We start from the raw sequence: 12,182 nt of genomic DNA, 5'->3' as shown, positions 1-12,182 counted from the left end.
CATAAAGTATTTTTAAATGCTCAAATAGACTTTCGTGAAGTGAAACATCAGGTTTCAATTAAGATGCCTTCATTTCCCAATCTGATGTGTGTTAAACAACCTATCAAAACCTCATAAACTTCAGTTCACAGCATTCTCATTTCCGGATTCTCTCTTCTCCTTTCAGTTTAAGTAATAACTTGTGTATTAAAATAACGTGTTTAAAAATAAAAACAAATTGGAGAAAATTAAAGTATGATGATTTTTGTCCATTATTGGGACAGCACTCCTGATTTTCTGGAAGACACATCAAGACCACATTGTTCTAAGGGTAAGTTCTGGAGAATGCAGAGAGATGAAGTAAGGTAATTCCTAGCTGACTGGAATATTTGCAATGAGATACCTTCAGTGCACAGAACAAAAATCCAGAGTTCCCAGAATCCCATGACAGCTTCTGTACACAGCAGTGCATTTTTCAAAAGGCCCATTCCACGTGGCTGAATCTGTCTGCACATCTTGCATTTTGCATTTCAAGAAGGAAACATCTTATCTTGAGGCATCCACCCATCTAACTTGCACAAAACAAAGTCTCTAATATTCTAGAAGTCTTCATGATACAATTAGAGCACGGGAAACGAGGCACTATTCTGTCTAGCCCAAATCCCTGCTGTGACATAGCAAATCTCCTGCACTGATAGCAATGGAAGGACAATGCCGGGGCAGACCAAGCAGACCTTGTCCAGCAAAAGTGCTCCTCTCTGGGTTTGTCAGCTGTGCTAACGTGTCCAAAAATGTCACGTGTGGTCTCTATCAACAACTATATCACATGTGTGCATGAGCAGTTTACCCACCCAAGTAATACTTACTCTAATGGTTGATATATTACGTAGAGCAAATATAAATAGGTTCTGAGGACAGTGTTGCAATGTGAGATAATCCAGAAAACCCAAGTCACCACCTACTCCAACACTAAGACTCCAAAAAGCTGCACTGGGGGTGAGAGGTAGGAGAATGAACATTAAGGAATTTTGTTAATAAATATAAGCTAAAACTGTGGTTTGCATTGTTTTCTTTTGTGAGCTTTTACATATAAAACTTGTTGGGATAAGACCAGAATTTCTTACCAAAGGCCTCATAAAGCAAACCTTTACCCTCTTCTACTATCGGCCTGGGATGCAGCTTCACAGTGGCTTTCAAGGCACTGCTAAATTGTTGATGATTCCCCCAAAACCCTTGGATCAGGAAAGTTCTTGACTGGGTCTGAAGGAGTCTGAGAGCTGTCACTGTAACAGAGCCAAAGTCCCTCCCCTTCAATGTCCAGCAGTGAAGGCCCAAAGGAAAAATAAGAACAGTGTAAGCCTCCTGTGCTGCTTGGTCTCACATCCTTCTCTGAGGTTTTGCTCCCTTTGCTTTATACCTACCCCTCTGCCCATCAGGCCGTTGTTGAAAGGCAGTCCAATGAAGCTGAAAGCTGCCTCCTGGATGAAGTAGGGATTCAGGATACGTATCTCATGAGGCTCCCTTGGGACACGGGTCGCCACTGACTTCCAAAAGCCATCAGAGGCACTCTGGGAACAGAAACAAAAAGGAAAAAGAAAGATAAAACAACAAACAGAAATATATACAAAATATAGCAGATTTCTATTATTTTATTTAAAAATATATTATAATGCACTAGTGCAGCAGTTCCCATTGTCTCTGCTCATTGCCACAGGGCAGTAGTATGACACTGTAGGGGACCTGTGTCTCTTGGAGAAGTGGCAGCATGGACTGATGCAGTTGAGCCAGTATGGATAGTAACTGTGAGGGAGACTCACAGGACAGGTCTTCAGCATGAATTACCCCCTTTCTCTTTCCTGGTGCCATCTTTTCATCTAATTGGCACTTCAGCTGGTTTGATCCATGGATTAAGCATTCCAGCACATCCTGTGATCATTCCCACCTGCCTCCAAGGAGATACACCATTGGATAGCAAATGCTTTTAAGAATATTCAAAGAGCTAAAAATGACTGTACAGCCCTACTTGCAGTGTGAGCTACATGCTTCCCACTTTATCCTAGATTTGTCCTCCCCTGTTAGGTTTTATGTGAATTAAGCTGTAAGCTTACAGAGGTATCATCTTGTCCTGTGCACAGTCATGAATGTTCACAGTACAAGGGAAGACACAACTAAGTATGTCTATTATTTTTACCCAATTCTAGTTTTCACTCTGCAAACATGGAAGAACAGAGGCCTTGATGTGTGCTGCACTCCTAGACAGCCTTCCCTGGGAGGGGCTGGTGCCACTCTGCCACATGGCTTCCCATCCTTGCTCACTGATGGCTTTGCATCATTGCTCCCCATCACTGACACCTTTCCAGGTGTCAGCAGGCACAGCAGAGAGTGCCCCAAAATAACCAGAGGCTCTGTGTTCACAGGACTAAGGGAGCAATTGTGTTCCAACATTTCACTTCTGTTTGGGTTAATTCAGAGCAAGGCACAGGGAGGACGGAAAGAATTTTAATTTGCTGACCAGCTTCTTGGGCAGGATAATCTGATTGAACACCTCCTTGAAGCATTGAGCCATCTTCCCTGAGATCTCCATGACAAGAAACAGACACTACACTACATAAAAAGGACACATTCTGGAATTCATTATACACACCAATTTTGGGTTGCTTGCAGCTTAGTAGTGACTTTATAGCTGCTCTCAAGGTACTGATGAAAATGTTGATTTTCCACTGCAAAATCCTCAGGAGCCTCCTCTGCCCAGTAGTGATTACCCCTGTAATTACAGACTGGAATTCTGCCTCAGCCAATGCCTGCTGCATTTCACACGCTCCCTGTCCTGTGCTCAGCTCCTGTGAACTCTCACACCACGTGTTGCTGAACACCTTACAGAGCGTTTTTTATGGAACAATCCCATGGATATCTTTAGCTGCTGAATTTCTACCCTGAAATTGAAACTTTGGCAGATGGCTCATGCTACAAAAGGCATTAACAGAGCAAACCTGAGGAGGGTGCACGTTGTCATCCAAACCAACACCCCAGGAAAGCCAAATCCCATTGCTACCTGTGCCCCCTCAAAACTGCCCAAACATAATACACTTTTGACAACCAGGGCAAGCATCCCATGGGTTTAAGTTCACATTTCATCAATGGCCAGGTGCCCTTGGGACCCTAAATGGAAAAAATTCTTAATTATGACTCAGATTCTTTCGTCATAGTAGAATTAGAAAGAATGTCTGGTGTCAAAGTCATCTAACACTTTCCATTATAATAAGACATTTTCAGCCACTAAGTGATCCCAGAATTAAAAAAAAAAAAACAAAAAAAAAAAAAAAACCAAAAACCAAACAAACACAAAAAAATCCCCAACCTTTTACAAATATTAATAAAGTATAACATCCATTGACCAAGGGATTTGAGGGATTTGGTATGCCAGCTGGGTTTTGCCTCCTTGTGAAAATTCATTAAAAATTGGATAAATATTAAACCTTTGGAATTTCCTAAGGGCACACGTAAAGTAGAGGCTTTCTAGTTCCAGGAAAGGAGGGGGGAAAAAAAAAAAGGTCGCAGACTCCACTTGCATTAAGCATGCTCCAGGTCTTACAGAAATGAAGATGATAAACAAAAATTGTGAACAGCTACTCATTCAGTGAAACCATCTTATCATAGGCTTAAGCAGGCACACCCTGGAAAAATAGTGTGTGACCTTGAAACTAAAATAAATTTATAAGTTCAATTAAGATTTCACATACACCTCTAAATATGGTATTGCCCAAATTTTGTGAACAATTCAAGCCAAAGATCTGCAAGCTATTTAAAGTGGACAAAAGATGTCTTTTGTTTGGACATACACTCCATAGGAGAGTCTACATAAGTTCTGGGATTTAAGTAGGTTTTCCATGGCTTTTATATTACACATAAAACATTAAATAGAAAATAAAAAGAAGAAAAGTTATAAACATTTGAGAGTTTTTTCCTTGCTGCTGCTGGAGCTGAAATAACCAGACCTACCACTGCTGTCCATCTTCCCAGTGCTGTGTGGACCACGAGGATCACACCTGGGCTACTTCAATGGGCTCAGCTACTTCAATGCCAGTGCAAAATAAATGGGGGTGCCCATCCCTAGCTGGAAATACAACCAGTCTGCTTTACTCCCTTCTATTTAGCTCTTTCTCTTGTTGTTTTTCATTACTATTTCCTACGCATTTCCTTCAGCTATCACACTGCTCTGAAATTGCTCTGGGTTCTCCCTTCTGTGTCATTCCTATTTGCTCTGTGTCCTTCCCTGGAACTTCACCGGGCAGTTCCCCTGAGATTCGTTTTGAGGGACACCTGGGGGAGCCTTCCATTGTGGTTTTCCCGCTGTGGTTTCCAAAACAATTACAGGGAGGAGCACGGAGTCTCAGCAGGCAGCTCTCACTTCCACCTCTAGAGCATGCGTTTTCCCGCTGTAGTTTCTAAAACAGTTACAGGGAGGAGCACGGAGTCTCAGCAGGCAGCTCTCACTTCCACCTCTAGAGCCGGCAAAGCCCCGTGCAGCGCTAAAGAACCAAAAACTGTTTTCCTGGCTTATAGTCACTGCAATCCCAGCCTGGTGGTTTGGCTCTGCGAGCCCCGGGGTTTTGTTCCGCAGCTGCGGAGCCCGGCCAGCCCCGGGGCTCCTCCCGGCCGCGCAGCCCCCGCCGAGCTCCGCGCTACCGCCGGTGCCGCGCCCCGGTGGATGCTCAGCCTGATCGGACCCAGATGTTCACAGAGGTTTCCAAAGCAATTACTTCCCTTCGGGGAACTCTGTCCCTTTTTTTTTTTTTTTTTTTGGCTGGGAGGAGACCCGAGGAGCAGCAGGCATCACGCTTTTCCTGCCAGATTCGGGAGCTCAGACTCGCAGTTGGAGGTTGGGGGCATCCTCTGCTGTCTGCTGCAGTGCTTAAGGGTGGGCTTGTCACAATGAAATAACTGCTGTCCTAATGAGCACAATGATAAACAGTCACAAAATTACTCTGAAAACTGCTTAGGCAATGTTCCTGCAGTGCCTCATCACCTCCTGGTACTGAGGTGGAAACCACAAGGAACAGGCTGGAAATTGTGTATCCTTGTGTTAAGCTTCTACTGTTATTACTTGGTGGTATTACTGTGCACCTGGAGTCCCAGGCACAGATCAGTACTCAGGGTGCCAAAGGCTGCCAAAAGGAGCTTACACAATACAAGCATAAACAAACAAGCATCACAAACAGGCAGACAGGAGAACATGACTGAAGAACAAACCTATGAGGGCCATGGCATTTTTAAGCAATCTTGGAGTGCTTGCAAAATTGTTTAATTGCAAAGGACATCATTAAAGGCTTTAGAGGAAAGTATTTTAAAAGTACAAAAGAATTTAGATAGGCCAGGGCTTTCAAGCCAGTCTCTTGTACAGTTCTCACCCAGCAAGAGAGGCAGAAAGAGACACTACCTCTACAGATATCACTCCAGGAATAAACTGGTACAGACATAACAGACCAAAGAGAGCAGATTAGCAGGAAGGGATAAAAAGTGGCAGGGCTCACCAAATAGCTCCAGGGACAAGACAATCCAGCTGCAATCCCTCATTCTGTCCACTTGCAGAATACTGAAGGCTAATGGGCACAGCCAGTTGTAAGCTATTTTTTGTCTCCATTCAGTTTTCCATCTCCTGTTCTCAGATTTACCAAGGCAAATCACAACATTCTCTAAAATAAGATATGGAAACTCAGAGCCTTAGCCAAGAAGCACCTCAATGGAAAATACAAACCACTAGAAGCAGGCTGAGTCTCCCACAATAACAACATTTCTAATATACTGAGCAAGAAGAGAGGTAATGCCATTGCATCCAGATGATACAGATGCTGCCTCTTTGACATTACTGGATTTATGAGTACAATAGCTCATTGATGATTCTAGCTCTGATGGGAAGGGGACAGGAAGATTGCAAAGATCACCTACATGCAACAAGAAGTCTGTAATGTAATGTATGTAATACTTTGCTGCAGAGCAACCAAATGAAGAGACTAGAGAAGGAGCCTGTGGTAAATGGAGAGCACTGCTCTTTTGAACTTTGCTAACACCAGAAATGGAGAGGAAGAAGGACATGAGGCAAAAAAAAAAGTCAAGAGATGATGCATCAGTCACAAGACCTCACGGTGCCTGAGAGCACATTGTTAACTGGAATCTCTGCCCCCACCGAGGCTGGAATGTGGTTTATTCTCTACCAGTCATCCACAAGCTCTCACTGTCACACAAACAAGGTACAGCAAAACCACTGCAATCCATCTGCAGAGGCTTTTGAAAGGTTTCTGCTCAGGCATGACTGGATTAGATGTGAAAGGTGTGTTTCCACTAGAAAATAACCATCTTATCAGCCAGTGCTGCATTTCTCAGCGGTCAAGTAGACACAGAGGCCTAGAAAATGCTCTTCTGCAAGTGGTAATATAAATCAAGTTGCATCATTTGCACTGATTATCAAAGCAACAAGGAATTTTTAGCAACAAGAACAGAGGTGCTGAGAGCCTGCAGTCTGGGTTAATGGTCAATTGCCAGACCCACTAGCCCACACTTCAAGCATATTTACCCAACTTTCTCAAAGCTATGGAGAACCCCTCACCATCCTCTGCACATGGCTCTGACGGCCAGCATTCATTCTGAATGAACCTATCTTCAGTTTCTAGAGCCTAGAAATCCTCTAGAGACTAGTTCCACTCTTATCTGCCCAACTGAAAAGCTCTCACTCTGCCTAAAGCAGGAACATTGCTCAAGCCTTTCCCTCATCTTCTCTTTGTTCTGTTGTCAAAAGAGATGCAGCTCTTGGACTACCCAACAACACGATACTTGTAATTTTTTACCAGTTTTGTTTCTTCTCCCAAGGCATCCTCCCCCAGAACAAATCTAAAATCAACTGGCTGTAATTTACCAGGCCATTCCCCTGTCAGTATGCTCCATCTGCTAACTGCCTCACAGCATCTAAAAGAACTCCTGACAGTTATAAAGCCCAGACATTTAGTTTTTACTAATGTTTCTCAGTGTGAAACCCAAATATATTTTGTACCTAGCAAAGAAAGGGCAGCAAAGCACGATGGAGACAAAAGCACCTCAAATCCTTGCACTACCAGAGCTTTTTTCTTTTTAAAGCAACAATATTTTCTTTGTTGATAGAGCTGAGCTAATAGTTCACTACACTGGCTAGAGATAAGTTTCTTTAGGCTTGATAACTAAGTCAAAAACCACAAGAGAAAGGAAACTTATTCCAAGCAGCAGCTGCAAACTTTAAACATTGTGCCAGACATGTAGCTTACACAGCACCCTGGCTACACATGAAACTGGAAGCTGTCCCGTGCACAGATACCGGCTCAGAGCAGCAGCTCCAGTGGTGACAAAATCCATCTGGGCCACGAGGGTGGCACTGGCGTGTCACACACCAGTTTGCTGTAACTCAGCAATGTGCTCATTCCCATGCATCTCAGGAAGTTTCTGCCCTGTTTACCTGCAAACATATATTGTGAATAAGCAGATAAGCAAATTCAAATAGGCCTACTGAATTTCCAGCTTCTTTTGACCTACATAACTGAGTGCCACAGCTAACCCAAATGCAGACACGTGGGCCTCCTGTGTGGCTGGTCTAACACCAGCTGCTGTCTTCTGATTCACAGGATTAAACAGCACAAGGCCAAGACCAGCTCTAAGGAGTCAGGAGAACAGAGCTATTTTTATGACATGTTGTAAATGAAAAGGAATTCCTCTTAAAAAAAAAAGTATTCTCATGGTTTTATCCGTGTAACTGAGAGCAAAATGTGGTTCATAGTTGTAAGATAACAAAATGCTGTCAAAAAAGATATTGTCCTGTGAAGAAAATGGAGCTTGGAACATGTCAGAGGAGCTGCAGAAAAACGGAAGGTTTTTCTGATGAATGCTGTTTCAGAAGTTGAAGCATAAACGATGGCTCACATACGGTGTGTCAGTAGATGTGTCTTCTATGTACAAACAGGGTGATGGATAGACTGTCCTACAGACTCTTGTTCAAAATGTAACCTGGATTTTGAGCCAAAATTTGAAGAAATATTCCTGTTCTGAGATGTCTTAGGAAAGATGGAAGTTTTTAGTGAAAGGAAAGGATTTAGATAACTTTGCTTTGTGGTTTTTTTTTTGTCTGTGAATAATTATCCTTCAATAAAAAAAAATCTAAAGTAGTAGAGTCTCAGAAAAATCCTGAAGAAGAACAGGCCATATATCATCATTATATACAGGGTGTTTTATTCCCATAAAGGATCAGCTCCTTTACTTTGTTACTATTTTTATGACATAGTTTATTAAATGTCATACTGACACAAAATCTATTAAAAGGATACCAGGGCTGAAAGGGTCAGATCCACGTGTTAGTAATTGCTGAAGTAGGACTGTCTTGCAATTTCAGCTCAGGATTGCTGTCAAGAACACTGACTTTTCAATCATTCCACAAGATTTTTCTTGTATCACCATGTATCTAAGGGTTTTACAAACCACACTTTCACATTTAGAGCATCTCTGCAATACTTCATGTGTTCAACATCTCCTCAAGAGGAATCCTCAGTGTCTGTAACCAGGAGACCAATCCTCCTCCTCGCATTTCCTCTCTGCTATCCACGTGCTCTGCAGCTTCTACAACTACTCATACAAGGCTGAATGTCTTACATTACAGAAATTAGTCAAAATCTCAGTCTCCCCTCTCCACTACATAGACAGCTGTGTTCTAAGAAAGCCAGGATATAATTAAGTAATTAAGGATAACATCTGCACAGGAGAACTGAATTAACATTGAAAATGCAATGTTATTTTTTGCTTTTTTTAACTTTTGGCAGCTTGATTTCTATAATCATACAGCACTTGAAGAAGTCTTAAAGTGCCAGTGTTTTAGGAATTTCCTGCCAGTTATAAACCCTTCCTTTCTCTGCTGTCCCCATCACTCCTGCTCTTGCCATGTCCCAGACCAGGCTACTGCTCCTTCCCATTGCCTAGATGGCAGGGAGGAGGAAAAGGGGTTCCTGAGAGTCCAGGAGATGTTCCCTGCTCCCTGGTCTGCTGCCCTTGCCCCAACCTCTTTGTGGAGAAGTGACTGATGAGAAAAACCTACTTGGTTCTTACATCCATGGAGAAATTGCATCCCAACTAACTGACAGGAAGGACAGGGGACCCACAGTAGGACTGACAGCCTCTAACAGCCCCCATGGAACATCAGACCAAGCCCTGGGATTTCACAGAACAGCAGGAGCCACACCAGGCTGAAGGACTGGGCAACCTCTGCAAAATAGGGTGGGAGATGTTTTTGGGGTTTTTTTTTTCCTTTTTTTTTTTTTTTCCCTTTAACAGGGATACAATTGTACATTTTCAGTAGCCTCATCTTGAGACAGCTGAGTAATTTCAGCTGAACTTTCTGGCATCAAAGATGCCAGTGTAAAAATGAGAAAGCATTTTCCCCATCACTTATAACAGAAAATATGAGGTGATCCCAACTATGATCCCAACTACAAGCTCAGCTACCTGCTCCACTTACAACCATATGCCTGCTCAGAAGAAAAAAATTGAAAAAAAAATTTAAAAGCTGTCTTTGCAGGCTTGGGTGACAAAGCACAAGGGCATCCCAGGACATCCATCAGCAAGGTCTTTTTTGGGGAGCTGAACTGGTTCACGAGTTTGAATACAAACAGCAACTCATTAAACAACACATATTTAGACTAAATTCTTGGCACATTACAACAAAAAAAGCTAAAGGATCACCACAGGAAGAATTATGGCCTAAAAGCCCTCATTGCTTTCTGAAGCTATCTCAAAGTGAGACTCCAGGGAAATTTTTACATTGTTTTTACAGCACAAGTACACAGAAAATCTGTCTTCTCCTATTTTGGCATCTTTGCTGAAATGAGAAGCCAAATAATTTGTATATTCACGGAGTGTTCGTATAGAATATATACAAATTATTCAGTGTCCTCTAAGAGGAGAAGGCAGAAAGGTCAAAATAACAAGAAACTGGGAAGATGCCAGGAAGCTCCTGCCCTACTTTGTTTTCTAGACTCGCATTAATAATTAGTGTTTTACAGAAGAAGAGTTTTTAAGTAAGATTATTTAATATTCTTAAAAGATTTGAATTTAAATAAACTGTAATCCAAACAGAACATTTATATTTAAAGAGTTTTTTTCCAAAAAGCAGAAGTGCTGATTTCTTGGGCCAGGCTCTGTATTTTCTGTCCTTGTCAGTTGTGGGCAAAGTTCACATAATCAAAAATGGTCAGAATATAAGAGATGGTCAAGATGAGAGAAACTTCCAAGTAAACCTACCAAGCCCTTGTGCACCCAACAACTTGGCCATTTTCCTCCAATTTTATGCCTCTGACTAAATAAACAAACAAAAATTAAGACATTAACAGTTTTACAAACCTGTCTTAAGAAGAGAAGAAACACCCTCAGATACATGACATAAAATCACAACTGCAAGAATAGAAATACTACAAAAAAGAAGCCAGGTCTTTCCTGAATCCCTCTTGCTAACTGCCTTCATATGGCTTGGTCTATTTTCACTCCTGCTGTCAGGACAAGTGTTTGTGTTAAATCGCTGGGAGTGTTGAGCAGGGGTGCTGCTCAGTCAGGAGGGGAAGGAGATCAGGGATTTGCACACAGGAGCATCCTTCTCTCCTGCAGAAAGAACTGCCATTCCTCTTGGGTAGAGCCAGAAGCACCACACACAGCTGGAGCACAGGGGGAGAGACAAATTTAGGAAGATAAAAGCACACGGGGAGTTTAGCTACCTCTGTTTATTATAGCAGACTGAAGATAAAGGTCAACCCCCTGTCCTGGAGCCTTCGGTGCTTCGAGGCAGAGAAAATGTTACAAATTGCTCAGACAGCTCTAACTATGCAAGTAATCCATGGAGCCTGCCAAGGAACACATGTGTTTCAGGCATAAATCGTCCAATCTATTCCTTTCTGAATTAACATCTGTCATCATGACACCATTCAAAATGACTGAAGACTGGATCATATTAACAACCACACATCTTGGATAAATATTTACTGTTCAGACTTTCTCCCCCCACCACTTTAAATAAAAAATGCAGATAGCAAAATTCCTGGAGCTGTGAAAGGGGAGTCTCTTTTCAGCCACTGACAGAAAGCATGTGATTTTACTTACAAAATCAAATCAGTGTTTTCCCCCTCCTCTGTGAATCTTCATATCCCACACCGGTGAACTTACAGCATCCTGTGGTGTTGCAATGCTTTCCAAAAAGCTCTTCAGGGGAGTTCTGTTGTGCTGGAGGTTGCTCACCTCAGAGACTCCACAAAGCATTCTCCCTCTGGATGTAGAAACAGATCTGGCTAATTATGCCCCAAGAAGAGAAAAATTTGCCATGACCTTTGCAGACAACTGGATAAAGCAAATAACTTTCTTCCATGACAAGCTGTCAGGTGTATTACTGGCTTGCTACCCTGCTCCTCATAGTCAACAAACGGGTCATAGAGAGTGAGGACAGGGGGTCCCAGAGTCACAGAACAGGAAGGTGGGCAGGCAGCATAAATGCAGCCTTGTCCTTTGTACTCCCAGCACACAGAATTTTCCCAGATACTGGATTAAGTCTGCATTACAGAAAAAAGATATCAGCAGTCAGTGCTCCCTTCTGTAAGAATGTCATCTGACAATCATAAGGACAGATTTCTAGGAAATTATGTGTGTTCAGACTGATTTTATCTAGTTGAGCTTCTAGCCACCACATTCTGCTATTTCTTCTCAGAAAGAAGAGGCTTTTCAGAAGCATGGCTTGAGAGGCTGAGAGAAATCCTGCTGAAATCTTTCTGGATATTCTGCATAGCAGGGAGCAGTGTTCCTCCATCAGCAATTTCTCCTTCCAGTCCTTTACTCTCACAATGTTTGAGTGGACCAAGATATCCAGTCTTGATTTCAAGACATCAAGTGCAAATTCATAAAGCCTGTAGGGCAGATGTAGCAAAAATACTTATAATGATATAAATGTGCTGCCTTTTTTGATCGTTTGCCTAGCTTCAGATACACTTCTTCCTACAAAATTAAAAAGTCTTGTGAGAAAAAATGTTCCCTCTAGGTAGAGAGAAAGACTACAAGTAAATCCCCTCCAAATCTCATGCATAAGCTAAATAAATTGAACTCTGTAACTAAATAAATTGAACTCAAATCTCTCAGACTAAGGGAGGCTTTGCAGACTTCAA

The 12,182-nt window shown here is 42.3% G+C and overlaps 1 protein-coding gene across 12 annotated transcripts in view; it reads right to left on the bottom strand.

Moving 5' to 3' along the window:
• The window catches only part of ST3GAL3 (ST3 beta-galactoside alpha-2,3-sialyltransferase 3), a 186,433-nt gene that overhangs the window by 24,267 nt on the left and 149,984 nt on the right, over window positions 1-12,182 (bottom strand). For all 12 annotated transcript variants that reach the window (XR_005627680.1, XM_039711467.1, XM_039711472.1 and 9 more), the window contains one exon: window positions 1,401-1,547. Coding sequence is in view for 11 of the 12 variants with exons in the window: in XM_039711467.1 (XP_039567401.1) it covers window positions 1,401-1,547 (147 nt within the window). In the remaining variant the exon portion in view is untranslated. The remainder of the gene's footprint in view (window positions 1-1,400; window positions 1,548-12,182) is intronic.

Source organism: Passer montanus, unplaced genomic scaffold, assembly GCF_014805655.1.
Source record: "Passer montanus isolate IOZ18808 unplaced genomic scaffold, ASM1480565v1 scaffold25, whole genome shotgun sequence".
NCBI lineage: Eukaryota > Metazoa > Chordata > Aves > Passeriformes > Passeridae > Passer > Passer montanus.
This window is presented reverse-complemented; position numbering and strand designations above follow the sequence as displayed.